Source organism: Rhea pennata, chromosome 28, assembly GCF_028389875.1.
Source record: "Rhea pennata isolate bPtePen1 chromosome 28, bPtePen1.pri, whole genome shotgun sequence".
Lineage (NCBI taxonomy): Eukaryota > Metazoa > Chordata > Aves > Rheiformes > Rheidae > Rhea > Rhea pennata.
In genome coordinates, this window is record NC_084690.1 from 2938347 (window position 1) to 2965111 (window position 26765).

A 26765-nucleotide genomic window follows, 5' to 3' on the forward strand; every position below is an offset into this window, starting at 1 on the left:
CCAAAAAAAAAAAAAAAAAAAAAAAGAAATCAAAAAGAATCAGGTGTACAGAGCTGCATAATCTTTAACTAACTGTAGCATAACTCAGTCTCTAATCAGGTCATTGTTTTGCTGGATCACTGTGGGGGGGTTTCCCTAAGAGCATTAATGTTACAGATAATGTTGTTCACATTTCAATAGCAACTAAATACTGTGGCGTGCAACCACATCATTTCTCTGACAGAAGGTAGGTGGGTTACATCAGGATTTCGACAGGAACTCTTACAAATTAAGGTAGTTGCTCCATGAAGTGACAATGGTGATACAGGAAGTGGCACTACTTGCAGTCATTATGTGACTACCGTCATAGCACAGGATTAAGTGGGCACAGAGCTGCTGAAGGCTCTGTTTTTCAAAGCAGGTTAAAAAAAAAAGTTCTGATCATTTATACTCAAAAATGAATTCACATGAGGCCCTTAACACTTTTAATCCTGCTACTACAATGAAATGTATTAGAGCAAGGACATTCTGTCTCCCTATATTTATCCTCACCACAAATGTCAGATGGATGCATCTGACTTCATGTTTCTTCCTGAATTCTTAAATACATACTTGCTGAATAGCATTAAGTGTACAACTTCTTATTGCACTGCACATCAAAATAGTGCCTTTCAAACACATTAAGCAGCCTCTTTAAAGAAGCAGCAAACTCTTTGTGAAGTCCTTTGCTCATTTATTACAATCCTTCCCTGATTCAGGGAAGCACTGACCCTTATTGCATAAGGACTGGGGTAGTGCTTAGGGTATGAGGATTCTATTCCCACCACAGCCATAAACGCTCCACTGTGAGCCTGGGCGAATCATTTCACTTTGCACTCTAGATAGATAATCACAGAATCATAGAATGGTATACTGCTTTTCTCTTTTGTAAATTACCTTACTGCTCAGCAGTTAAACAGATGAAAAAGTTATCTGAACAAATTATTTATTTATGTAAATGATTATTCTTTGTGGTGATTAAAATTGTCATGGCATATTTCACCCCAGCTCCTGAGAATTCTTGAAAATGCCTTAAAAGAGTCTTGAAATATAATCTATTTCTCAGAATGAAATTCACCTATTCAATGGAAGCAAGCAGCAAGAACAGACTGAAAATGGGACTAAAAATAGATACTCTAAATTCACCAAAAAAGTCACTCACCAGTGCATCAAACACAAGGAAGTCATAGGTTTCATTGTCTGACATTTCCATCATTATGTTGAAAAGTGCATCAAGGGTGTCTTGCAAAAACTAGAGACAGAAAAATCACAAAAGGGTTGGAAAAGACTACCGCTTCTGGAATCCTGCACAGATGCCTGCTCTTTTGGATCCTGTTTGCCCTTTTGGGCTAACCCAGTTGAACTGTTAGAGTAGTTCAGGAAAGAGCATTTTGAAATGGGATCTTAATCCTGGATTCGTTCACATGTTTGTCATGACTGCCATGCTATTCTCCAGAGTTACAGGAGCAAGGTCAGAAGGAAAGCTGTAGCTGAGTACCTCTGCTGCAGAAGGATCCTACCTAGCTGAATGTCCCAGCTTTCTTCTCTACCCTGCTGCAGAACAGAAGTGCAAGTACAAAGGCAGCTGTCCACGCAACAGAGCTACTGACTGCACTTAATTTTGTATGTGTATAGTTTCAGCTTGCACTGGACCTATTTAACTACATAATATGTACTAAGGCATGGCATTTTACATAAACACTGGTTTGCAAACACACAGCCTTTACTTCAGTTGCTCAGCAGTTAAACAGGTAAAATCATACCTTGCATAATCCCGAAGATCCACCCTTGTAACCACAGGGAGTCTTAACAAAGCATCTCCTACCTCCCTCATATGGTTCTTTGCAGTTCTGATTCCCCACATTTCAGGTCTAATCCCCAAGCTACTCTGACCAAAAGCTCTTTGGGCCTTCTCTGCATTCTGTTCCTAGCACAGCAGGTCCTATTCCCAAAGGAGGCCCAGTGCCACTACTGAAAATCAAGAGTTGAGTTTTGCAGCTATATCCTTTTATCTCTTTTATTTTTTTTTATTATTATTTTTTTTTTTTGGTAAGAATGCAAGTAAAAGTGAGGGATCTCTACCTGATCCTAGAAACGTTTAATTTTTAGGCAGATGAATTCCACTAATGAGAGATCCTGGGTCAAAGGTTATCTCTTTTTTCTCCTGTTGCTCAGCAGCTAGACCAATAGTCCTCTCATTCTATATACAGAGCTTTTGCATACAGCACAATTACAGTCCATCAAGGTTAGCATCAAGCACATATGTAAGTGTCTGCATAAGAAGACTCAAAACTTTACACATACCTTTACAATTTCTCCTCCTTCAACCTCCATTAGCTTCTTCAGGTTGTGGGCTATGTTCTGAGAGTTAGAACGCCAGTTCAACAAACCTAGCAGGTCAACTAGCAAGGACAGAACATCAGCAATTAGAAACAAATCACAACAAAACAGCTGACTTCCTCTAATGGTTGCAGAACAACAAAGTACTAGAGGTTATTTTTAGAATCAGCTTAGAAAAAGTCACACTGCCGTGCACAGAACATTACCTTGAGATGGCTCTGTCTTTGCAAGAAAGTTAATTTTGCTATTAATGGAAAACTTTGGTGGGATTTTATAACCTAAGGCATTTAGGCTTTTCATGCTCTTATTACAGCATATGCCTTTTCTGACAAATGCTCTATGTTTACTTTAGAGCAGTCCTTGAAGACGTTTCTTCAAGTTATAACTTAAACATCTTGTATGAAGTACATTAAGTTGCAGACTGTTTATCACAGTTGTGGGTTATCTTAGGACCTCAAGTTCAGGTACAGACTACAGCTGAGGCTAGCTAAATAGTTCACCAGGTTTCACACATATCTCCAAGCTATTGAAAGTTGTACATTAACACTGGTCTGCAACTAAATTAATTTAGTACCTTCAAATTAAAGCATACATGTGAAATATACAGCCTTGACAAGGAATGCCACAGTCAGAAATACTATGTACGTGTGGGGAGCAATGGAGGAGAAAGATGTAAACTTGCTGGACTAACACTTCAGCCTGGATGATGAAAGTCAGTCAGTCCTCATGCACATGGATATATCAGTATGGCATTTAGCCTGAGCTAGCAGGCTTTAAATCTACTCAGACTGAGAGTAGAGCAGTTCATGCCTATCTCCAACAGTTGTACAGACACATCTTGATGCAGCCACAGCTGGTGTCAATTTTTCACATGACTCCTTCCCTAAGTCATACATTATGTTAAACTAAAAGCCCTCCTGAGCTAAACTGGATGCTTTAACTCATTTAAATCTCACATCACTTATGAGCATATAATGTATTCACTCGCATACATGCATCCTTTAATTTGGCCACTTTATTTGTATGCAAAGTAAAGTTATTGCATAACAATATGCTGAAGAGATCAGTTCTGAGTGTTACATTCTTAACAAGCAGAGGTAAGATGAAAATTAGCCTTTAATTTAATGGAATCTAAAAACACATTTATACCGTCACTGACAGTTGCCATTTCTAACCATGCTGACAAACTTGTTAAGTAGTATCTACTTATGGTAGTAGTACTGATGGTAGTAATGCTGGATCGGGCTGACACAAGTAGCAGTGAGATTAGAGATATGTCCACAAGTCATGCAATCCAGGCAGGGTTTGGGGTAAAGAAAGTGCTCTCTTACTTCATCAAATATACGTCTCAGTACTGTCAGGGTGTTAACGCAAGACCTACCATTCTGGGTGAGCTTGGTGGAGCAGATCAGAGTAGCAATCTGGAAACTGTCCTTTGTACTGTCTTTTGTGGGTGTGAATGTGGCCAGATGGTGCAGATTTTTTCCTGAGGGGATCTCCTTCTCCTCCATCTCCATTTTTGTACAAGGAAGAGTTAAATAGCATTTAGCATCTTCCATTTTCTTGTTATCACCCTGTTGGTTGAACACAGAAAGGATAAGGGTTATCATACACTTTGATCATATCTTATCTGACCTCTTGTAGTTCTCATCTGCAGACACATTCAACACAGAGACAGCCAGAGAAGGCTTCAAATATTTTTCCATGTTTATACAGTTATTTATTCACATTGTCTGTTTGGGCATCTAACTTTAGCAAATGAAAGCTGCCCATATACCCAACTGACTCTCATTCAAGTCACAGAAATCAGTTCTTTGTCATTTTGTAGGTTCCTGCAGCAAGACATTGATTTTTTCCTGTTACAGTGATTAAACACTATCTCTCTCTTCTGGCCAGACACTGATTCTACAAAGAAGGTGTTCACCAGGCCTGTTTCTTGCATGCTGTCTAGATGAATGATACTAGATGAAAAACATTCCAAGCAGATACGCATACATGTACGGATGTAATAGATTTGCATCCACACAGTTAGCAAACCAATGAACCTAGAGCTGTCACTGACTTATTAAAAAAAATATTACTGTCCTATAATCCTGTAAAGAATTATTAAGAATCTCTGCACTGGTGTAATAGGATTTGTGTTGCTAGAAAAGAGGTTAACCAAGAGAATTTTTCTGGCTAGTTAAACAGAAATGAAGACTGCAAAAGCCCAAGCTACCTTATAAACAATCAAGTTGTGTCTGCCATCCTGCAGTGTTGTTCCATCTGCATTCATCAGCTTCACGAAGCTCATGCCAAAAGCCCTCTCAGACTTATCCCTAGCTGCAAACAAAGAAAAATGTTTACTAGGATCGATCTTGTGTCTATACTGTCCATATGCATCTCTAACTGCATGTAACTTCTTTATCCGCATCACATTAGAATCAGAACTGGTAAGGTCGGAAGGGACCTCTGGAGATCATCTAGTCCAACCCTCAAACGAGTGGCCCATACAGGGATCAAACCCGTGACCGTGGCATTATTAGCACTACGCTCTAACCAACTGAGCTAGGTGAAGGAGACAGCATACTTTGCGACACAGTACTGAAAGAGCTGTCTCTCTTTCCCTCTCATCTCCAGGCACTTAGGAGGTGCCACACAGAAAAAACTTTCTCTCTGAAGCTTCTTTCTCCATACAATCTCATTGGTTAGCTGTCCTGCTAGAAGGATATGTATAATTTCATAGTGAGATTTTGGATGGGGTTTTGCAAATTTAATCTGTGAGATAGAGATGTCAAATTTAACAGTTTTAATCATGAGATAGTTGACTTATTTAGGATGCTCTGATATTAAAAAAAATATATAAATAATACATTTTGAAAGGTAGATATTTGCACCACAGTAGAATCTGGAATCCCCATGGACAAGCCACATCACACTTAGTAAAATGAAAGAGGAGGTCTGAATGGAAACACATACATTTTTTCCTTTTTTAACTTGTATCTACTTGCTCTAGCTTTGAAAGTCTGTCATTGCATCTTCCAGTTACCTTTAGAGATGTTTTTCTTAGAGCCTTTTAAGGGATCAGTCTCATATTATTCAGCTTATATAACCAGGCTCCGAAGCAGTCTAACAAAATTTCTGACTCTAAGTTTGTTGTTAGCCTGTCATTAACTGAACTGGAAAACCTCCCTACAGGAAGACCATTAGGCCTCAATCAGCTTATATCCTTACACTGAATTTGTGAAGGACTGAAAAGAATTAGAACAATATCATACACTGAGAAGCTAAACCAGCAATAAGCATGGGCAATTGTCTTTCAAGGGGGATAAGACCTTGCTTTCTCTATAGTTTCAGTTTTAGAATCAAATCTAAATCTTTTTTTTTAAGCTGTTAGAAGTTTGAATTATTTCTCCTTATTTGCAAACAGCATTTTAGTTTCCTGTTTCAGGCTGAAAATACCACAAGACAGGCTTCTGTTTTATTTTTATTCCTGGTAGGAAAATCCACAACACTAGAAATGAGTAGATATGCAAGGACTCCATCTTTGTCGGATTCTCAAAAACACTCCACAAAAACTCGAGACTAAGCAGCGTACAGTATTCTGCAGGTCTTTGTTTCTGATACTCACATTCCTGTGATGACCGATGACGGAAAGTGAATCTTAAATGGCAACGACTGACTTCCTCTATTGCAATGGACACCTGCACACGATAACACAAAGAGAAAATGCTGTAACAGCATTCTATACCTCCAGTCCATTTACAAGACATTCTATTATTCATTAATCTATTGATTTTAAATTAGTCTCATTTTCTACACAAAGGAAGCAAAACTAAAATGCACTCTCTTACCTTTACTGTTTCATACCAACAAGGCTGCTTGACTTGATAATAAACAACAGATTTATATTCGGAGACACCTTCATCACCAGCACCAGGATGGATAGCTTTCTTTGGACAAAAGGACAAGGGAGGGAAAAAGATAAAGATAAATTCTAGGAGGAAAGAAAAAAACATCTAAGGATGGAAGTTTTCAAAGAATGTACATGACAGGGTTACTCAAAGTCTGTGTTTCACAGTCAAGGGAACTCAATGTGTGTCACTGAAAATTTTACCACGTCTTTAAAGATTTCCTCAAATTTGTTATTAATGAAAACAAACAAACAAACAAACAAACAAACAAAGAGTCCTCATATTTGGTCACTGTGATCTCCTATAATCTCTTGTTCATTATCACACAGCTCTTGCATATAGCTGAAGAATGAATAAGATTCTATGTACCAGAGCTACCATACACCAAACTCAGCAGCCCTGAATCTCCTACAAAGTCCATCATACCTCTTGCAGATTACCATCTTCATCATGCACAGACATGGTGACTTCTACATTCTTGGGAGTCTTCTTCTTCCCTTTGTCAAACTCCCCTTGTACCAAGGTGACGTAGATATCATTTCGAACATCACCTAAAATTCAGAGTCCTTAATGAGTTATTTTTCTTGTACAGACAGCTATAAATACAGCTGTACAAGTACATGCATAAAGTAATACATTCTAAAAGTAAATGTATACAAGTTATACATTTTTGAAGTTTTTGTATGTCTCACCAAAAATCTCTCTGTCTTTAGGTAACTTTTTTTTTTTAATGCAATCAGCTCTATAGACCTAAATTCACTTTGAACAGATTAAATAAAACAGGTTAAAACTGTATGTGATAAAAAAATGTTTTTTTGACTAAACGTAATTTTTTTCCAAAGAATCTACTCGCTATAATTTAATATTTCTCAAAGAAAGGAAGTTTTTCAGTTTTCACATATTTGACAAAAAATAATGAGGTCAGCTGGAAACTTCAAAAAGAATGAAAAAAATTTTTGTCAGATAGCTTTAGAATAAATTCATTCACAGCAGAAATTCCAGAATTTCACCCGCCTCTAAGTCACAGAAACATGTGGGTAGGCATATGGGCTGTACCAGGAAGGATGATCTCGGGGAATCCCATTTTGCGAGCCACAGCTGTTGATCTGTCTACAAGGTGGGAAAAATCCTTTTGAATTTGTACTAGATCACCAGGAAGCAGCTTCAGGGAAATCCAAAGGCCTAAGAAAAAAAAAAAAAAAAAAAAAAAAAAAAAACACGTAACACTTCCTTACTCAAGGGAAGCGGGGGGACACAAATAAAAACATGTGAACACATGAAATTCAAACCTATGCTCAAAGACAGAAAACTGTTTAATTGTGTGATCCCTAAGCTACAACATCTCAAACTGGTTTTCAGTTAGCACAGTTTTCCAATTTTCTCTTGTGCTGAATAGGCCTTTACTGCATAAGTAGATCCTCTGAAGTCAAACAAAACCCTTCTGAGATGACTGTACTAGCGTATTTGAGTAAAGGCCTGATACACAAGCAAGAGCAGAAGAATCCAAAACAAAGTATTTCAAATCCAAAGCCATTTAGAAGATGCCATCAGCTGTATTCACTTAAAAATAGTGCACGTCCATATGAATAGGTGTATCTTTAAAATATTACATTAGTAGCAAATTAACTCATGAGGAGTGTAACAGAGAAAGAGTCTTCCATTGTCTAAATAAATACTCACTGACTGTCACGAGACATATTTCATTCTAATCCAAAGGATATGAATCTATCAGTCCTCAATTAGAAAGGCAGCTCTTTTTACCCAAGCAAGAGCAGCTCCTGTTTTTATTGTTTTAGCTCCTAATGCGCTTTGTGATCACAGTCATCACAAAGAGCATAGGTTTGTCTCACAGAAAGTAGCGGACTCCAGTAAGCTTTGATCTCTGGACCTTCACGAGCCATTTACTTTCCCTTGTAAGGAAGAGGAACATTCCCCTATATAAGGTTTCTATATTAGCTTCTCGCCTGACTGGTGTACCTTGCCCTTTATGATTCACTTCCTTTGCAGCGATGACTTTGTTGAAGACAGAAGTGAGGGGCTCATTTTCTCCGATCACATGAGAAGTTATCAGAGGAGACATGATTAGCTGTCGTTGCCTGATGTATGTTTCCATGGCAATCCTGAGAACAACAACAGAAGCTGAGAGGCAGACAAACACCAAGCATGTGCCCTGCAAGACAAGGGCGAGCCAACTGCAGACTTTGTTTTCTTTTTGTTTTCCAACAAAATTTTTAAAAAAGATTGCACAAGAATTGTTTTTTCCCTCGCGTGTACAAACCCAATAGAAACGCTTCTAAACTCTTGAAGTATGACCTATATAAGTGCTTGCTCACGTTAAAGTAAGTAGTATAGGCCAACCCAAAGAATCCCTGGCTACATTCCTATTACATTGAAATTGCAACAACTATCAGCATAGCCTGCTCCACAACCTTTTTTGCTTTTCATCCACAGACTGCCTTAGGGACCTGTGAGAACAGGTCTCATAGTGGTAACTTGCAGGAAAAGCTCAGCACATAGGGCCTTGCACTCCCACTTCTTGGCTTCAGCTGTGCCCCAGAGCTGTCTCTGAGAAGCTGAGTAGATGAACTGGTCTTCAGTTAACATAACTGTTGACTGATGCGAAATCACAGGAGGGCTGAACCTATCCCAAAGGAAACCTTCATCAAAAACATGTCTAGTGAATTTTGAATCTAGAACCAGAATTCACTTCTGTTCCCACATCATTCTTAATGAACTAAAGTAAATATATAACACAGCATCTCCACAGGCTCCCTATCACCTTGTGTCCAGATTTGGATCCAAACTCAGCCTCATTTATTAGAGAAAATTTTAAAAGAAAACCAAAAAAGGTACCAGACTAATACCATTCTGCAAAGGAAAAACATCCTTCTTTGCAGCCTTTCAAGGCCCTGAAAGGTAGGGAAAAAAAAGCAACCTCCCCTGAAAATACCTTGGAATGACAAAAAGCTTCACCAAACGGATTGCTATATTCAAGACTAGTTTATCTTGATTTGAGTCTACTCAAAGCAGCTTAGTGTTTCTACACTACAACATGCTGAAAAGTGAGCAGTATAATCAGAAAGCAGGGAGAACACCAGTCTAACTCTCATTATAGAAATGCATAACGTAGTTGGGCTTGAATTTCTTTCCTAGAAAGAGGAAGAAAGCCTTTTCCCAGAGAAGAATCCCTCTCCTCTCTGACTCACCCTTTCAAAATAATATGGAAAGGAATAGGCCAACAATACAGAGGGTGCCGTAGCACCTAAAATAGCAACAATGAGGAGCTGTGCCCTGTGTGCACTCAAGTGTTTCTGAAAAATCTTGCCTGTAACACCTATAATTGTTTTTAAGGTCACATCTCCCAGATCATCACTTTGGGTTGTGCTCTTCTTGTGCTATTTAAATCAAAAATGAAATCTTGCTAATAATATAAAAGATCTTCTGGTGAATGCGAGGCTTCAGAAGACTGAGAAAACCTTCTTGTTCAAAGACCTGACAACTGCCATTAGCTAACCTACTTGTAGAGACCTTCTCGGTACACAGCCAGGCTCCCATACAAATTTGTCCTTCTCTAAAGGACAACTGTCACAAATAAGCCAAAAATGTCATCAACTCTGAAGTCTAGTACTTACTGCTGAAATGGAATAAAATGTTGCTTTTCCTCATCGTCCACCTTTCCATGTATGATATCTGTTATGTCCATCACTGCAACAACAAGTTCAACACACAGTTCTGCAAAGTTGCTAAACGGAATCTAAAGGGAAAACAATTTTCCCCAACCTAAAGGGAATCAGCAGTTGCTTAGTTTTGGTCTAAATCACTCATGACAGCAATAAAGAGAGCCACTCTCATCATCCTAACTTTTTAAACAGAACCTTTTCATGGATGCATAAATCAGCATATGGTAGAGAACGTGAATATTCTCTCTGCTGAAAAGACAGGTGGGACACAAACATTTCTATGAAAAGAAATTACATTTAGGTTTCAAAGGCTCTGTTTTTTGAAGCAGTTTTCCCTATACAATTTCAAGTGAAGGAGATCACAAGAACTGAACAGGAACTGGATGTCTTATTCACTAAGGCTCCTTTGAAAACATCATCATTATTCTATTAGTCACGAGAACCAAATCCCTCTTTAATAAAGACCTGAAAGTCTACTGCAGCGATGAGAGTGCATTATCTTTTCAGGTGCTGACAAAACAAATAGTGAGTAGTGACAGTATTTCATCTTCATATACAGCTGTCATAAGAAAGTTCTCAAAGAAGTGAGAACTTTCTATACTTTTCATACTACATGCAGCTCAGGAGCAGCATTCTCCATTCTGGAGACAAAGATGCCAACACCAAGAGGCTGATAGGCTATTGCTATGTTTCCTGATTCATAGCCTACTGTCCCAACCACTGGACCGTCATGCTCTTTACTCCAATGAATTAAGTTAGCAGCTGAGCATTTCTCATTCTCATACCTGCTACTCCAAATGGTCTCCGGAGTCCGCAGGTATGTTTTTTCCCATCTTTTAGCTCCATATGCCCTACTCTCACGATCTGACACACCAAGCTGATCTTCGGCTTGATCAAATCAGAGCTGCTTAAATCCTAGAAATCATTTAAAATAAAGAAAGCTAAATCCATTTCATGAATGGGGGAGAAACCAACAGAGACACTAAAAGACTTCTCTGTTAGGTGGTATACATGTATGAAGGGAAGTCTGTTTTTTTTAAAAAAGGGGGGGGGGTTCTCTTTTTACCCCAGGAAAAACCTATTGCAAAGATGCTATTAATTTCCACACAGTAATTTCTAAATGTCCCATTCTCTTTGAGAACACATCCCAGTAACAGTACTGAAAGGAGACTAAATGCTGTTAATTGTCAGAGCATTATATCCTGATTATCATGCAATTAGTTTGTGTCACCTGCTACTTGTCAGAAATTACTCTGTTCATATGTTATTCTTCCATTACCATCTTGTTGCAATTGACAAACTCCAACACCGAAGAGGATCAGCAAAGCAATGAATTAAAAACAAAACCAAAACAAAACAAGAACAACCACACTCATCATCTCAGATCTAGATTTTTCAGTACAGTTATATTCCAAAAAGAGAAGTGCCTAACAGGATTTTTCAGAAATGTATGGGCAAGCAACACCTATTGACAGTACCATTTCAAAATAATACCCCTTCACTACAGCATTGGGCCGTCATAAAAAAAAAATCAAAATAATAAAAAAATTGCCACCTTTCTAGAAGTATTCTTCTGAGGCTGCCTCTAAGATCTTAACCATCCACCAAAAAACATCCCAAACCCCAAATACAGCTCCTCTCTACCTGGGGCAGCACGGGGTGGGGAGTTAACAACCACACACCAAAAAAAAAAAAAAAAAAAAAACCCACACCACATACTCAAATATTTGCAGCATAGGGAAGAATTTTAAGGATGCAAACATAACTTACAGTAAAGACTGCTTGAAGATTATTAAGTTTCTCAATTTCTTTAGGCATCCCATTACTGCCCCAACGAACCAGGTAATTTTCACTACAAGGAAACAAAAAATCAACACCTGATATTCCCCTTTCCTGTGTAACAGCTCAAAAGCATTCTCATCTTGCAGAAATATTTGAAAATTTCTGCCAAAATCCTCCATCCCAGAGTGATTTCAAAGAGACTCATTTCACAGAAGCCGGCAGGCAGGCACGATGGGAACAGGTACTCACAGTTACTTCCCTGCCAAATATCCCTGGCAACACATGCCATACCTGGTAACTTCGAAGAGGGAGACATACAGTCTCCCTGGCATGACACCGTTGTGCCTCCTTGACAAAGTTCTTAACTTCTTCACCTAATGGCGCAAGATACTCAGCCCTCAAACATGTGAGCTTGCACTGACCTGACAGCAAACACCATGCATATACATAAGTTTAAGGGAAGCAATGAATCAAATACATCAAATCTAGTGACAATAATAGGGAAACATATGAACATAAAGAGATAATCTAGGATTTGACTAACCTATCACAGAAACGCCCTACTTTAAGAAGGGGAGTGTAAGGGCTCAAGATCTTGACTCCCTATTTCATAAAAAAATTAAATAACCCCTTCCCAAAACACTAGAGGGCCTGCAACCAACAGAACTGAAACTTTTCTGTCAGTTCTTCCTTTTTAACCTCTACACTAGGTTCTTTAGAAAGACCACCATGATGATTACATTTCTTATGCATCTACAAAAAACCACCTGATGAATCTGGAGAGGTCAGGATCATAGAGGCTCATTAATAGTTCTGCATCTTCTCCGATATTGCAAACAAAATTCTTGAAGTTTATGTACAGGCTATACGTGTGCGTTGTGTTGAATACTGGCTGCCCTCGAAGGTCCAAATTCTGTTGCAGGGACTGCAGAGCATAAGGAGAACACTCCCATTAAAAACAACACAGAATTTAGCTCTATTGCCAAAGTTGAGAGATGTACAAATACAATGGACACAGCTTGAAGAGGACTAGGTAAGCAACAAGAAGTACCTTCTCTTCCTGGATTCTTTCATCGATCCTTTTCGATGCAGTTTCATGGGACTTGAAAAGAGAGATTATACTAGTTTCATCTGGATCCAGGATATTTCCATTGTCATCTCGTACAACCAGATCCAACCCTAGAATCCTGGATAGTGTATAAGTCAGAGAACAAAAGAAGTGACAGGGTCTGTTGGAATCAAAGATGACTGAAAGAGCACAAAACAAAAACAAAAAAAAAAAAAAAAAAAAAAAAAAGAGAACTAACTGAACTAACTGTGGACTTGCACCAGCCAGCCAGGGAGCACTGACTCCCTTCCTTGCAACAATCACACCATTGGTTTTCCTGTCCAGAAATCCTTCCTCCTGTCCCAGTATTTTCCCTTTAAAGGAAAAATAAATTATCCAAGTGGTTTAATTCTAAGATGGTATCTTTTCTGTTCTCACTTAAGGCTTTTTTTTTTTTTTTTTTTTTTTCAGTCCATTCATTTATCTTTGCAACTCTTCTATCTATGAAGTTTATGGACAATACCTACTTATTATTCTTTGCCATAAACTTTCTTCTCAATTTTCTTATTTGATCTGAATGATGTCTGACAGGCAGATAAATGAGCTATGGAGACAATTCTTATTCTGCACAAACCAATGAAAGGAAGAGTTTTGGTGGTGTGTAGAACGGTATTACTTAACATGCTAATAAAGCAGTTCAGTTCCTAACTAGCATCTAAATCCTGGCTCCAGCTAGCCAGCACAAATTGTGCTCCATGGGGGATGCCATGTGCCAGTATTTCTGTAAAATTAAGACAGGCAAGATTTCCTGCCAATTGAAGGAGAGTGCTGACATATGAAGAACCAAATGCTACATGCCCACCTGCCAGGTTAGTCAAGTTCTGAGGGGGACTGATAACTGTAATTATCCCTTTTCCAAGGAAAAATTTAAGGCCTGATTCAGTGTTGCCATTGCATGGTCATTCTCAAATCTGAGTTTCAAAGTCTTTACTGAGATTTGGGATTCTCTCCTGCCCACAGACCACAGTTTGGAATTTACCTGTTGCCATAGTCAATTTTGGCAGTCACTTTCCTTTTCAGTTCTGCCAGCTCATCTTTGGGAAGGGTTCCAGACAGTATCTGTGACCTCCATTCTATCAAGCTGTAAGTCATTTGTTGTACATGACGGAACTGTGTTGTCTTGTTATCCTACAGGGAAGGAAGAAATGTTTCAAATTGCTGGTAGCTTGAAAACCATGACCTCAGTAAGCTTTCTAAAATGTATTCTACTGAATCATGACCACCAGTTGTGTTTAACTAAATAAAATATCTGTGAGACTGGCACCGCATGACACTGCAAGATTGGACCATAGAGGAAATTCTCCAGTGTTTGGCACTCCTGGGGTTTAAATGTCTCAAGATTTGGGGCCTTCACCATTTCAGATTAAAAATTCTCTAGATCAAAGCTGTTAACTGTGCACCCCAATTGCTCCCACACAGTTATTCGGGGTTGGAGGGGGAAGCAGCCAGGAACAAAACTCCCTCTTCACATAGTAATTACATCACATAGGGCTTCTCATTAAATTAAGAGAGTGGAACAACTTCTTGTGGTTTCGTGGTCCACAAACAAAACATACTTTGGTGAAATTTTCAATAGGAAAGCTTGCTCTGGTTAAATTCTATCTTTAGAGCTAATTTAGAACAATTCTCTCATCTTAATTAAAGTCTTACAAGCACATACTGAGCAGGCTGAAATCACTACTGACTGAAAAAAATCAAGTTTGAGTGTTTTTCAAAGCTGTTGATTCAACAGATTAAAGACATCAATTCATTGTGAACTCCAATTCTTTGAGCAAGCATTTCACTTAGCTCAGCAAAACTACTCAATCTGTGCAATACCTTGGGTTTTCTGTGTAAATTCATCATATGACCAGGTCACTAAGCAGAGATTCAGGAGATGAGAGGTCTCTTCCCAGCTCTACTGAGAAGTAACATTATGTGACTACAGGCAAGTCAGTTACCCCCATCCTCTAGGCTCTAATTCTCTTCTCATCTTTTGTCTATCTTGTCTATTTGAATTGTGGGCACTCTGGGATCAAGGCAATCATTCCATTAAGTATCTACAACGTGTTTAGTGGAACGGGGCTCAAACTTGTTAAAGGTGCTGTTAAAAGAACATTGTGGTTTCTGAGGACATAGCCAGCAGTCTATATGGGTCCACATGGAATTCTATAAAACTGTTTGATATTCACAATTTATAAAGTAAGTACTTTAACATGAAGTGTAAAGAATTGCTGCTTAATTTTATAGGCAGACAAGTGGAGATAGAGGGTCACAAAATGACTCAGCAATAAAGATTGGGAGTTAGAAGCATAGGTATTTTGATGCCATTCCTAAATGGAAAACTGTACTGATTCATCATTCTGTACTGTTTAAAAATAATTCTGGCTGTTTCCCCCCTGCTCTCCTCTCTGTCCTTCATTCAGAAAACCTGGGAGGAGATAAGCACAGATGGCAGTTAAGACTATTTACAGAACAAGCTGAGTATTGACCAATGCTCTCAGTTCCCTCTCAGCTTAAGGCAAGTAGTACTGCAGCTCAGAGTGGGTGCAAGCCTGCTTACCTGAACAGAGAACCCCTTCTCCCTCTCCCTGCACCAAATACCAGCCCCCGGAGAAAACTTACCACATACAACTTGTGCCAGATAACTGCCCACTCTCTCAAAGTAGAAGTGAGTTCTTGCCCAAGGGGCAATTCACTTGGAATCACTGTTTCATGCTGTCTAGAAAAAAAAAAAAAAAAAAAAAGGAGAAAATAGAAGTGTTACACTTGAAATTAAAACCTATTAGTAAAACATCTTTTTTTGATAAATATGCAACTAGAAGTTAAAGGCCTGGATTTTCATACAATTCATTCACTCACAATACTAAGATTTTTAAGTCTTCAACTGGTTCTCCAACAAATACATGTACATTCATTATCTATTTTCAACACGTATTTCCTGTTAGTCTGATTTGTCCCTATGGATCCACTCTGGAAACGTAACACTAAAACAGACAGAACTTCAGTTCTGAGGAATCACCACTTGAAGTGGTAACCTGGCCACAGTAATCAAAAAAAAAAGTGTATTTTTAAAGTAACCTTCTGTCGCTACTGTTGTTTTCCCCTCGCTAAAACAATCAGAGAACAAGCTCTAAGAATCAAATGAGGAGTGGCTTCCTTAAATGTTTCCCCAGGCAAGAAGGGATGCACACTTCTGCTGGCTACTTGGCTGCAAGCAAGAGTGTGTGATGACTTGAAGGAGTCTCCAGAGAAGCTAAATATAACTTGATCGACCTGTCTCACTGCTAACATGTCTAGCAGAGCTTTATTGCAAAAAGAGTTCTTTTACATCTATGCCTACAGCTGTTTTGGGATGTACAGTGCTCTGGAAAAAGGAAAAGCTATGCAGCTCCAGAAATCTAATGTCACTGAGATCCCCTGCTGCACATGCAGACCACCAGCATTCATTATAAGCACCACTATTTAAGTTTTCTTAATGAAACAGCATTCCAGTTTTGCTTCCAATAGTACATCTCAAGAAACTCGAACCTACCCTCGGTCCTCCACAGTTGCCTCTTTTAAATGAATGTATGTTTCTGGAAAAATGCCCTAGAAAAGACAGAGGAAGATAAATATTCTAACACATGACATGACAGAAACTCATTCAACAGAAAACAGTGGAAAGGGGTAGGAACACTATCAACAGAATAGTAACTAACTGATGTTATTGTTTATCTACGAGAGAAGTATGTTAGGTCAGCCGAAAAATCTGAGTATCTCAAAAAAAATGGAAAGGTGCTCCAGGTTATAAGTTTGAGCTCTATATTTGATATTCGAACCTCAGAGAACTCGCTTCCTTGCTTCATTGTAATGACACCTACCTTCCTGTATGAAATGTAAAATCTTACCAACTATCAGCATACTTGTTTATCCTCGCTACAAAACATTCTGATAGTCATTTGTCAGGTTGCTCTGGACCTGCAGTTGTCTACAAAAATCTCACAATTAACAGCATTTGTAGGGATTCATCGGCCCTCAAACTTTCATTATTTAAGTGAAACAACCCTTCTAGGAGTGCTGTAATCCTTTTCTGTTTTCTTTTCATTTCCATTTAGGCCTGGAAAAATGCAGAGGTATCATTAAGAAGTAGTACCCATCAGAGGTGCCAGGATTCCTATGGGAAACTGGATTTCCATGCAGTTTTCACTCTAGTTTTGCAAACCTCAAGAAGTTTGGCTGAGATCCATCCATGCATAACTTCTGGAATATTTTCCAAGTCAAATCCAAACTCTAATCTCAGCTTTATTTATAACCAGTGGTGGGTGTGTACAGGTCCAAGACTGTAATAACATAGTAAAGAGCTGGTGCCCCTACATACACAAGAGTCAACTTCGCTAGTTCAAACAATGTTACACTTGCTTGTAGGGAGTATCTAGTTAACAGTTCCAAAAACATTTAGCTCAAGGATTTTTATTTCTATGACTAAGGAAAAGGACATTGATCAGGAGATCTGCACAATACCAAACCAAGAAATAGAACAGGAGCACAGGTTATCACAGCAATGGACGGGGTCTGGCAAAGGGATGAAATAAAAACTGGTTACTGAAAAGGGAGATCATACCTTCCTAGATTTATTTCGGAGTGTGTATCCTCGGTACCAACCTGTCAAAGGGACACAAATATTTTTCTCTGTAAGCGGCAATTAAATATCCATTGTCATTCTCATCACAATTTACAAAATAAAACCTATTGATTTTGCTCATTTAAGATCTACTACTGCAAAGGCATCTCTACTGCATTTGTAGGAGGATTTGTTCATAAGATAGCATGGCAGAAAGATACCTCTTCCTAATATAAACCAACACTCATTCTGCTTTGTATTTCCATTGGAGTTGTACTGATAGGGCTCAACAGAGAGGCAGGTCTCTTTATGCTATATATTGAGAGTGATGGCCCTTGTTCTGTGGAGCTTACAAATGAAATACACAGAACAGAACTGCTATGATTATTTGACAGATAGGGAAGGAGGAAGGGAGACACAACTGTAGGCCCATGGTCACATAGGATGTCTCTAACAAAAAGAGAAATAGATTCAAGTGTCTTAAGTTCATTTCCATTCCATCCAGGGCAAAGTCTTCTTTCCTATCATCATACAGATTGTGCTGGAGCTTCATATTATGTAGGTCAATGAGCTAGCCAGAAGTCTGAAGACTGAAAATCAACACTTCATTGGACAATGGAAGAGATGAGATTACAGAAAGCAGAGGGAAAAAATTGCTTGCCCCAGTACAGATACTGTTTTTCAGTATTATCTTGACAAGATCCAGTAAATCTAAGACAGTGTAAGAACTGTGCTCCTAAAGACTCAGAAGCATACGCCACTTTCTGCTGTGTATTTCTTCACATTTGGGGTTTAACTAGTATTTTGATTTCAAGGGCTCCAAAATGCAAGTGTATGAAAGAACCAGTATATTCTGTTCTTCTGCCCTCAAGAGAACCTTGCTTAATGAGTAGAGAGGAGAGGAGCAGAGCAGTGGCCAAGTCACTCTCTTGCTCCTTCCACCACCTCTAAATTTTCCTTTCCACCCTCAGTTTTGTCTATCTTGACTACTTCAGAGCTTGTATTTGATCAAATGCTTTTCACTGAGAGACTGTACCTTGCCCTGTGCAACAGTCTCAGTCACCTTGAGGTCTTACAAGTAATGTACTGCAAGTAACAACATGAAACATTCTTCCTCTGAAATGTTTGATTTTAAACACTTACGTGCAGACATAGCATCCTTTGTAGTGCTCGAGGATAGGATGCGAACTTGCATTTAGTGACTCTTTGCCACTAAAAATACCACTGAAGGCATTTTGCTGCCTCAGCTCTCAATTAACTATACTCCTAGCACACAGCTTTTTGATTCTTTCCCAAGCTTCTACTTGCATTGCAGCTGAAAATATTGACTCTACCTGCTTGTACATATGAAGGGTATAGATTATAGTCCACATTGCATGAATGATGTTCAGAGGTGTGAAGAGACACAACATCACTGACCTAAGATGATGATGCCCAGCTGACTGGTGGACATCAGTACCAAGAAGGCAAAGGGAGTTAGAGAATAATCAGGCAAAGAAGAGAGGAGGAGAGTTTTACTTATTTATTTATTTAGAAAAGAAGGTTCAAAGTAGAATCATGGACCAGACATGACACTTAACAAGGTTTGTATTTTACAGTTCTGACTCCCTTCTCTAGCTGTAAGGAGTAGGTCAATCAGCTTCGCTACATAATCCCCCCATGTTACAGCAGAAGTTGGGGGAGGGGGGAATGAAATTCCATTCCTTCCACAGAATGAAGATTTTAAATTGATCATAGACTAATAGACAAGATACTGGACTGGGGATGACAAGATTTAGATTCTATTTTTGTCCATGTCAGCAATTAATTGAACGGTCTTGTAAAGGTTATTTGTGTGCGATACAAGATTCATGGAACTTAACGAGAATCTCTTCCCAGTGATTTCAATTTCCTTTGACACAGGTTCTTAACTCTTCTATAGCATAACTTCCTCATATTTAAAATAGCCTGCTAGTATTTACCCTAACCTTGTAAAACATTTTGCAATCATTGCACAAATGCAAAACTGTATTTCAGCACTCATTTCACGCAATCTTTTGAGAATTCTTCTCCGATTTTCAGTAATTTTATCTATCCTTTTAAAAAGGCCAGAAGGGTTTTTTTTTGGCAATAGTCAATGGTCATTTTTTGACTACCTTTTTTTAAAAACATACAAGCCTAATGCTCCAGCAGAATGATAGTTCAGTAACAATAGGCTCAACTGTTCAAATGTAGCCATTTCTAGAACATTATAAAGGCCTGTTAACAATGCTGAACACCACTGCATAACAGTTCACATCAATGAGCTGAAAGCAGAAAAGCTTTTTGGTCAACGATGACGCGGCAAATTTCAACTACTACAACACTGTTTGAAGCTGAAGTCTGTTAAAGAAAGGAGGGCTGGCAGACTGACTCTTGCACAGAAATGCCATAAAGATTTTATTTTTTTTAATTGAACATCAAATTCCCCACTTTTACCTTTCATTATATCATTTTTATGCAGTATGTTAAAGACGGTTAGACAATCCAAACAAAACTGTTCATATTAAATTAGTTTAGACAACTGGAAGCTGTGCTCAGTGATGCAATCACAGAGACTTTCCCAGCTCATGGGCTTAACCACAAGGTCTTTGTTCCTCTTCCACTGTAACGCACTGTTTCTCAGTACTACAACATACACCGCTCCACCGTACCGCAATAAAAAAAAAAAAACGGATCTTTCATTTACCTATGGCAAGCAGAGGAATGACCAAGACTGAAGCTAAGAAAAAGTTATGTGCAAGTTTGTCAGCATCAGGAGATGAAACTGGTCTGAATTTTGGTATGTAGGTATACATTCTTTCTATCCCTAATTCACCTATTTCTCACAGCTCGCCAAAAAATACATACATATTATATATATATATATATGTATGTATGTATATCTGTATGTGTATATGCACACACATACTGCAGCTTCTCCCCCTCCCCCCGCCTCAGCTCACTACTGAAGGACAGATTCCCAGAGTGAAAGTGAACCCTCCACTGAAGAAGCCCTCAAAAGTTTTGGAGACTTCAAATTTCCTTATTTTCTCAAATTTTGCAGCATATGTCCAATCTTGCCACTATTTAGAAACAGAATAAGCAGTGCTTATCTTACTATCAAGGGGGAAAGGTCGTTCTCTACAAAGACCTCTTGCCCTTCTGAAACCAAACAGCCAACCTTGCTTTGCAGTTTAGAAGAGGATATAGCAAGTCCAAGACACTCAGACTAACATACTATATGTTTTGTTGAGGGTATATGTGCATTTTTTTCCTAAAGAGAAGTCCAAAAACATTGTTTTTCCTCCACATGTTCATGTGTAGTAAATGCTCCATGTTGTTTCAAAGTCTTCTTGAAGACAAACTAAGACATCACAGAAGTTCTTTAAAATCAGCCTCAGTGTAGGCAACGTAGCAAAAACACTGAATATGCAAATTCAAACTTTTTTCATGGTGCAGATTTACCTCATTTAAAACTGCACCTGGCACCAAACTGGCAAAGATGCAATATGCCACAATCTCTGTTTCCCTGGATTGAAACAAATACTGTACAGTCTAAGGTATGGAGCTACATAACGCAAAAGTGAACGACTCTCACAGGTTCTCCCTTTCTGGGCTCAAGCTGCAGTGAATGCCAGCATGCTACAGCCTCAGCTGTGGTTTCTGCTCTGAAGGCTCTCATTTCAATCTCAGATTTGTTGCCCAAGTTAGAACAACCTTTTACAGGAGTAACCATCTTTTGACAAACCCTTGACATAGACAAGCTGCAGCCCAACAATATGAACAGGCAATCCCCACCTCTTACTATCCCCTTATTATCTTATTATCCCCTTCCACACACTCCAACTCCAAGCCTGACTGTAGCCATAACTGGACTTTTAAAGTATTAGTCAAGGCATCCACGTAGTGCACAAGAAAAGAAAACTTTACTAACAAAACTAGCGTGTTAGGGCCTCTTCCTAAACTTAGACAACCATCCATGGACTTCCAGCCTTCGCAACACACCTTTAATGCCTGACAGCATGAAGTTAAGCAGCAATAGATGAGCAAGGACTTTACAGTTTAAAGCTGCCTTCTCTCACTGTGAAGCCATAAGGCAGTACAACAGCAGCACTCCACTGTTAGGCACTCCACCGTAGAGCTTGGCAGTCACTGCAGGCTCGGACAAAGCCACAGGACGTTAGAACTTCACAGCGCAGGCCTCTGTATTAAGCAAACTGCATCTATATCCTCTGGTCTGCACTTTAATTCCCTTTATTGCTCTTTGCTTCTCATACACCTCCCCCAGTGGCTTAGCTGTATCAGTGTTATGTCTCAAAGCTATTCAGCCAGTTGAGAGTCAGATAACATTTATTGTTAATGCCAAAACCCAGTGCAAGCTTCAGCCTTGCTGCCTCCCAGTCAAGGAACAAACTGTGCACTTCAGTTCTTACAGACAGAGTGGAGCCAACCAAAACCCCAGACGCAGAATACAAAGAGCTTTCAAGTGAAGGCTGCTTGATACACAGAGACTCTTCACCGAACAAGGCTGAGGAAAGAATACCAGCTGGCTTCAGCCAAAAGGAAAAAGGAGGCATGTTTTAAATGACGGGCAGAAAGGAAAGGGACTGCAGGTACAACAGTCCTGTAAGCCTTCTGGTAACTCAAAGATACTCAGCAGTGCATCCTAAAGTAATAAAGACTGGCAAGAAACAAGGTTTTCAAAGTGATTGTTACCATTACACAAGATTCTCCGGATAACCCTAAAAATGTCCCTCTTAATTCCCTAAGGAACGTTACTGATAGCCTAGAGAATGCCCTCAGCTGAGACTGGTGGGGAACTTAAACTGACTGAAAAAAGAACTTTTTCCAGGACATCTGAGCCTTTTTTCTTGCAAAGCCAAAACCCTGGTTAAATGGAACCTTCTTCTAAATTGAGACTTGCGTATCCAGATAAGAATGGTGATTCCTGGAACAAAAACAAACAAACAGAAGATCCCCCAACTCTCCCACTTTTAATCAGACTGGAGTTATGTTTCTAAGTATACATCTATACATCACTAATGTAAAAAGAAATAAAAAAGGTTTCTTGTGGGAACACTAATTCTCAGAAGTACAATCATATATGTCTAGAAACAACAAAGCTGAAAATAAATGTTCCAAGAGAAAGAAAAATAGATATAATGAGCTAGGAGAGCGTCTACCTAAACAGAATATCAAAATTTGGAGTTTCCAAACTAATTATATTTATGGGAAATAAGAAAAGACCCACAGCAGAATTACCATCTGAGAGGCCATAAGTACTTTTTTCTTTGGATTCTCAAATGCCTGACCCAAATTTTTGATTATTTTTTCCAGGAAAAAAAATTTAATTGCCATAAGGTAATTCCAGGGTGCTCCAGCCACAAACTAGGACTCCACAATGCTAGCCTCAGTGAATGAAAGCATCAAAAACACGTTTGTTTTCCCAATTACAATCAATCCTACCAGGTTAAAGTTAAAAACTGGGAAATTTCAGGTTAAAAAAAGGATACTATTTGACATTCATTCCCTATTATTGACTGTCCCTGTTAAAAAGCTGTAGCAGCAAGTTCAGGACTGAACAACCATCTTGCTAAAAACACTCACCCCCAACATCTACCTGTCAAAAATAATCACCACATTTTGGAAAGTATAAGATGTATCCTTTTCATAAAAGCATAATTTAGCACTACTACATACTTTAAAGAAAAACCCACATTCAATATCACACACATCAGTGTAAAAACACACATCAGCAATTCACTTCGACATGTAGGAACTGGCAGGCTCTTTCCAGTGTCACGGTCAAAGACAAGTGGAAAGAGAAAAATTGACTAGAAACAAATTGCTAAACGAGCAACTTGCTGTACCAAGCAGAGATACTGAAAAGATTTCGTCTGCTGCTTCTTTTTCAAAATGCTGTGGCCTGTGTAAATTACTAAGTCTATATTTTAGAAAGAGCATTTAGATTTTGGAGAAGATAGACACAATCCTCCAAATGAAGAAGTGATTAGTGTATTCTTTAAAATAATTAGATGGCTGCATTCTGTTCCTAATAATGAAATAATTAAACAATATAGTTTCATAAGTAGATATGAAGCACACAAATGTCATTTTCACCTAGTTTAAAACAAGAATTTTGTTTCCCTTTCTGTAAGATACTTCACATTATGGTAGATATTAGAAAAAACCTACCTGTAAAGTACTGGGAGAGACAGTCTACTGGAAGCATTTAAAAGTACGTAAAGCCAGTTTGTGATATTATGGCTTAAACCAGCATTACTGCTCAAAAAAAAGGATGTGCTCTTTTCTTTTTCATTCACCCACTGTTTCCCTTTTTTCAGATCAAAGAACTAATTCAGCCTAAAAATTATTTTTTGTTGTTTAATTGGGTTATTTTTCAGCTGGATCAGTTCATCACATCACTACGCAAGTGCTTGGGATGGCAGAAGGAGGAGCTAAGATCACAGGTATGGTGTAAGAACAGGAATGAATAGCCAGAAATAAGAGAGACTATTTCTTTCCCTACCTTGTCTGCCTCAAGATGCTAGTGAAGTTTACCTGGACAGATCTCCACCAGGAACAGCATGGGTGTTACTGCTGCTTCTCTATTTTATGTATTTTTAATACTGTTTCAAAACTCAAAGGTATCCAGCAAGCACTACATAGGAAGCTCTGGGCATGGAAGACATACCAGAAGTTGGAAATCTAGATCCAAACTTTGCATTATTTTTAAAAATGCTTTGTTATATTTAATTTTAAAACCTACTGTACAGTACTTGGAAATGATCTGGGACTTACCTTCATACATCTCCAAAATGTGAACAGTATCACCAACTTGCAAGGAAAGTTCCACATCCTGGACAGCATCGTAATTGTAGATTGCTAGAAGCAAGAAGAGAGGTAGAGAAAGGTGAAAAACACAATCATGAAAGTAGTGAACAGAGATTACATCTGTGCTATCAGATTTGATTCTGATTACAGAAATCATGTATCACATACTGACAAAAGCAGGACTTGACTTTGAAAAAGCATTATAAAGTTACTAAGCAACCATGTGTACACAATACACTGAAAAAATATGTTTCGTATCTATTTCCAGACTGTATCCTCAGTTCCTGCAAGGAAAAGAAAAGTTATTCTTATCAGCCAACAGACAGTGTTTTAGGATACAGATCCATGATACTAGAGGAAGAAGCTGTCTTCAGCTGACTTATAACCTGCTCAGCAAAGGGTGCTATTACCCCAGGCAGTGGCTACAAATCAGTTAAATAATTTTTATCAGCGTTTCACAGAACTACAATGTAATATTCACAAACATAGGCAAAACAACAACAACAAAGTCTTAAAACAAACACCCCTGCTACTGTTCTCTATTAGATGTCAAATTTTTACTATGAAAGGCCCTTCCCAGACAAGAACTAATTTTACCATGAAAACTTGAGATTCCCTGCAAATTTAATCCCTACAAAAGACAAAGCTAATCTGAATACTTATTGGATTTCCAGTGGGAACAGGATTAAGTCCAGCAGCCAATGCTTCTAAACTTCCTTTCCTCTGGAACCTTCCCGAGGTGCACAGTTTCACTGCTCTCCTTACAGCTGCTGACAGCTTGTCAAGGTGAGAAAGTTGTGCACTCTCATTTGAACTGGCTTTAAACCAATACAAGTTAAAAGGTATACAAAGCAGTGAGGAACATGCTTTACTATGGTTCAACGAACTGATTAAATCAGAACAGACCAATCCTCTGCCAAAGTGAGGATACTTTTTTTATTTAAAACTCTGATTTAAGTAGAGAAAAACAGTTTCTTAATATGCAGCAGTGCAATTTTCTCCTACAGATGAGCGTTTAATGACGATCCTCAGATGCAAAGTAAGCAGTAACTCTTATTTAAGTCTCTAACTCTCTTATTTAAGTTCCTGGATAGCCATTTCCCAAGAAAACTGTATTCATGAAACACAGTACAATGCTTGTTTTTTAAAAAGGCAAAAAAATCGGATAAACATTTTCAGGGGCTCTGGGAAAGTTATTCAGAGTTCAGAGGGTTTGTAATGAAACATACTCTTTGAAAACTAACTAAATAAATAAAATCAGCTGCTATATCAGGAAATTCACATCAAATGCCTATCATTTCTGTCAAGATGAGGTATATTGCCTCCTGGCAAGGATCCAGCTTAAACAAATGACTGTGGCTTACCAGAAAAGAAATTATCTAACATATACTAGCTTTCTTTAAAATATCATAACTACAAATAATTCAACAGGAACAGGCAGACTATGTGAATTCCCTGTAGTATCTAAAATAGACCCTGGTCACAAATAGATACTTGCTTTCCTAAGCTTCAGGGACAGTGTTTGTCCACAGCAAATTACTTTGTCCTAATTCATGCCTGCTGTAACTTCAATGACTGCAGAGACAAGTGCAGGTTTTTTAATCTATACGTTGTTTTCCAGAGGGTTAAAGGAATGCTCACTAGACTTTTGATCCTAAGGCACTAGCTCCTTTGACATTCATGTTTCTCTTTGTTCCTCTCAATGGCACTCTAAGCCAAGATATTTAAAACTCGCTAGCAACATGAATGTCCAATCTAGACACCTAGAAGACCCCAGAATAGGCCCAAAAGTAAAATCTCATCAGTATTACTGCAGAAGAGCCTGTATAACATTTATGAGTAGAGAATGTTTACAGGAGTTAATGAGAGTCTTCCATTAAGAGCTGCCATGTATTGCCATATGCTGAGATCACAAGTCAGTTTGAGAGAAGAAATGACTATTCTTGCATTTGATTTGGTTAAAAAACAGACCATTCTGCTAAACACAGCAAACGAGCCTGCAAGGATTTGCAGAGGTCAGCATAAAATTATAGTGCCCAACCCAAACTAAACTAAACTCCCTGCAGCCACGCCTTCTGTTGCAGTAAACCTGCCAAATCACTGATGTTAAGCAGGGTTGTTGCAAGCCATTACTTGGATGGGGCAGCTCCAGCTCTCCCCAAGGTGCAGCAGGAAGTGGTGTGGATGAATGGAACAATCCAGGCTTCCTTTTGAGTCACTGCTGAACTGCTGGCCTACACTGTGCTAAGGAGGCCCTGTGCCACACAGGAGGTGTCATTTCTCAGATGCAGTCCAAGCGCCAAGGAGTCTATGGACATGAATAATCCTACAGCACTGTCAACAATGTTGGAAGATTTAAACCGCAGCATCTTAGCCAAGTTCTAACTTGGTTGGTTGCATTCTGCCTACTGAAGCTTCCTCCTGTGGTTACATACAGCTGGACTGCCTTACTTTAAGTCTTAAAATACTATTTGAAATTCTTGTTTCATGGCTGCGCTCTACATGAAAAATGGCTGCTTTTTAGAAAT

The 26765-nt window shown here is 38.7% G+C and overlaps 1 protein-coding gene across 1 annotated transcript in view; it reads right to left on the minus strand.

Annotated features, from left to right (window-relative positions):
- The window catches only part of DOCK5 (dedicator of cytokinesis 5), an 82726-nt gene that overhangs the window by 39876 nt on the left and 16085 nt on the right, over positions 1-26765 (minus strand). The window contains exons 2-20 of the mRNA XM_062596692.1: positions 24205-24288; positions 17404-17444; positions 16336-16391; positions 15426-15522; positions 13801-13949; positions 12765-12900; positions 12481-12638; positions 11702-11783; positions 10717-10846; positions 9884-9956; positions 8229-8371; positions 7308-7433; positions 6678-6802; positions 6192-6290; positions 5969-6041; positions 4577-4680; positions 3740-3932; positions 2323-2420; positions 1181-1270 (exon numbers count right to left, since the gene is read on the minus strand). Coding sequence (XP_062452676.1) covers positions 1181-1270; positions 2323-2420; positions 3740-3932; positions 4577-4680; positions 5969-6041; positions 6192-6290; positions 6678-6802; positions 7308-7433; positions 8229-8371; positions 9884-9956; positions 10717-10846; positions 11702-11783; positions 12481-12638; positions 12765-12900; positions 13801-13949; positions 15426-15522; positions 16336-16391; positions 17404-17444; positions 24205-24288 — 2057 coding nt within the window. The remainder of the gene's footprint in view (positions 1-1180; positions 1271-2322; positions 2421-3739; positions 3933-4576; positions 4681-5968; positions 6042-6191; positions 6291-6677; positions 6803-7307; positions 7434-8228; positions 8372-9883; positions 9957-10716; positions 10847-11701; positions 11784-12480; positions 12639-12764; positions 12901-13800; positions 13950-15425; positions 15523-16335; positions 16392-17403; positions 17445-24204; positions 24289-26765) is intronic.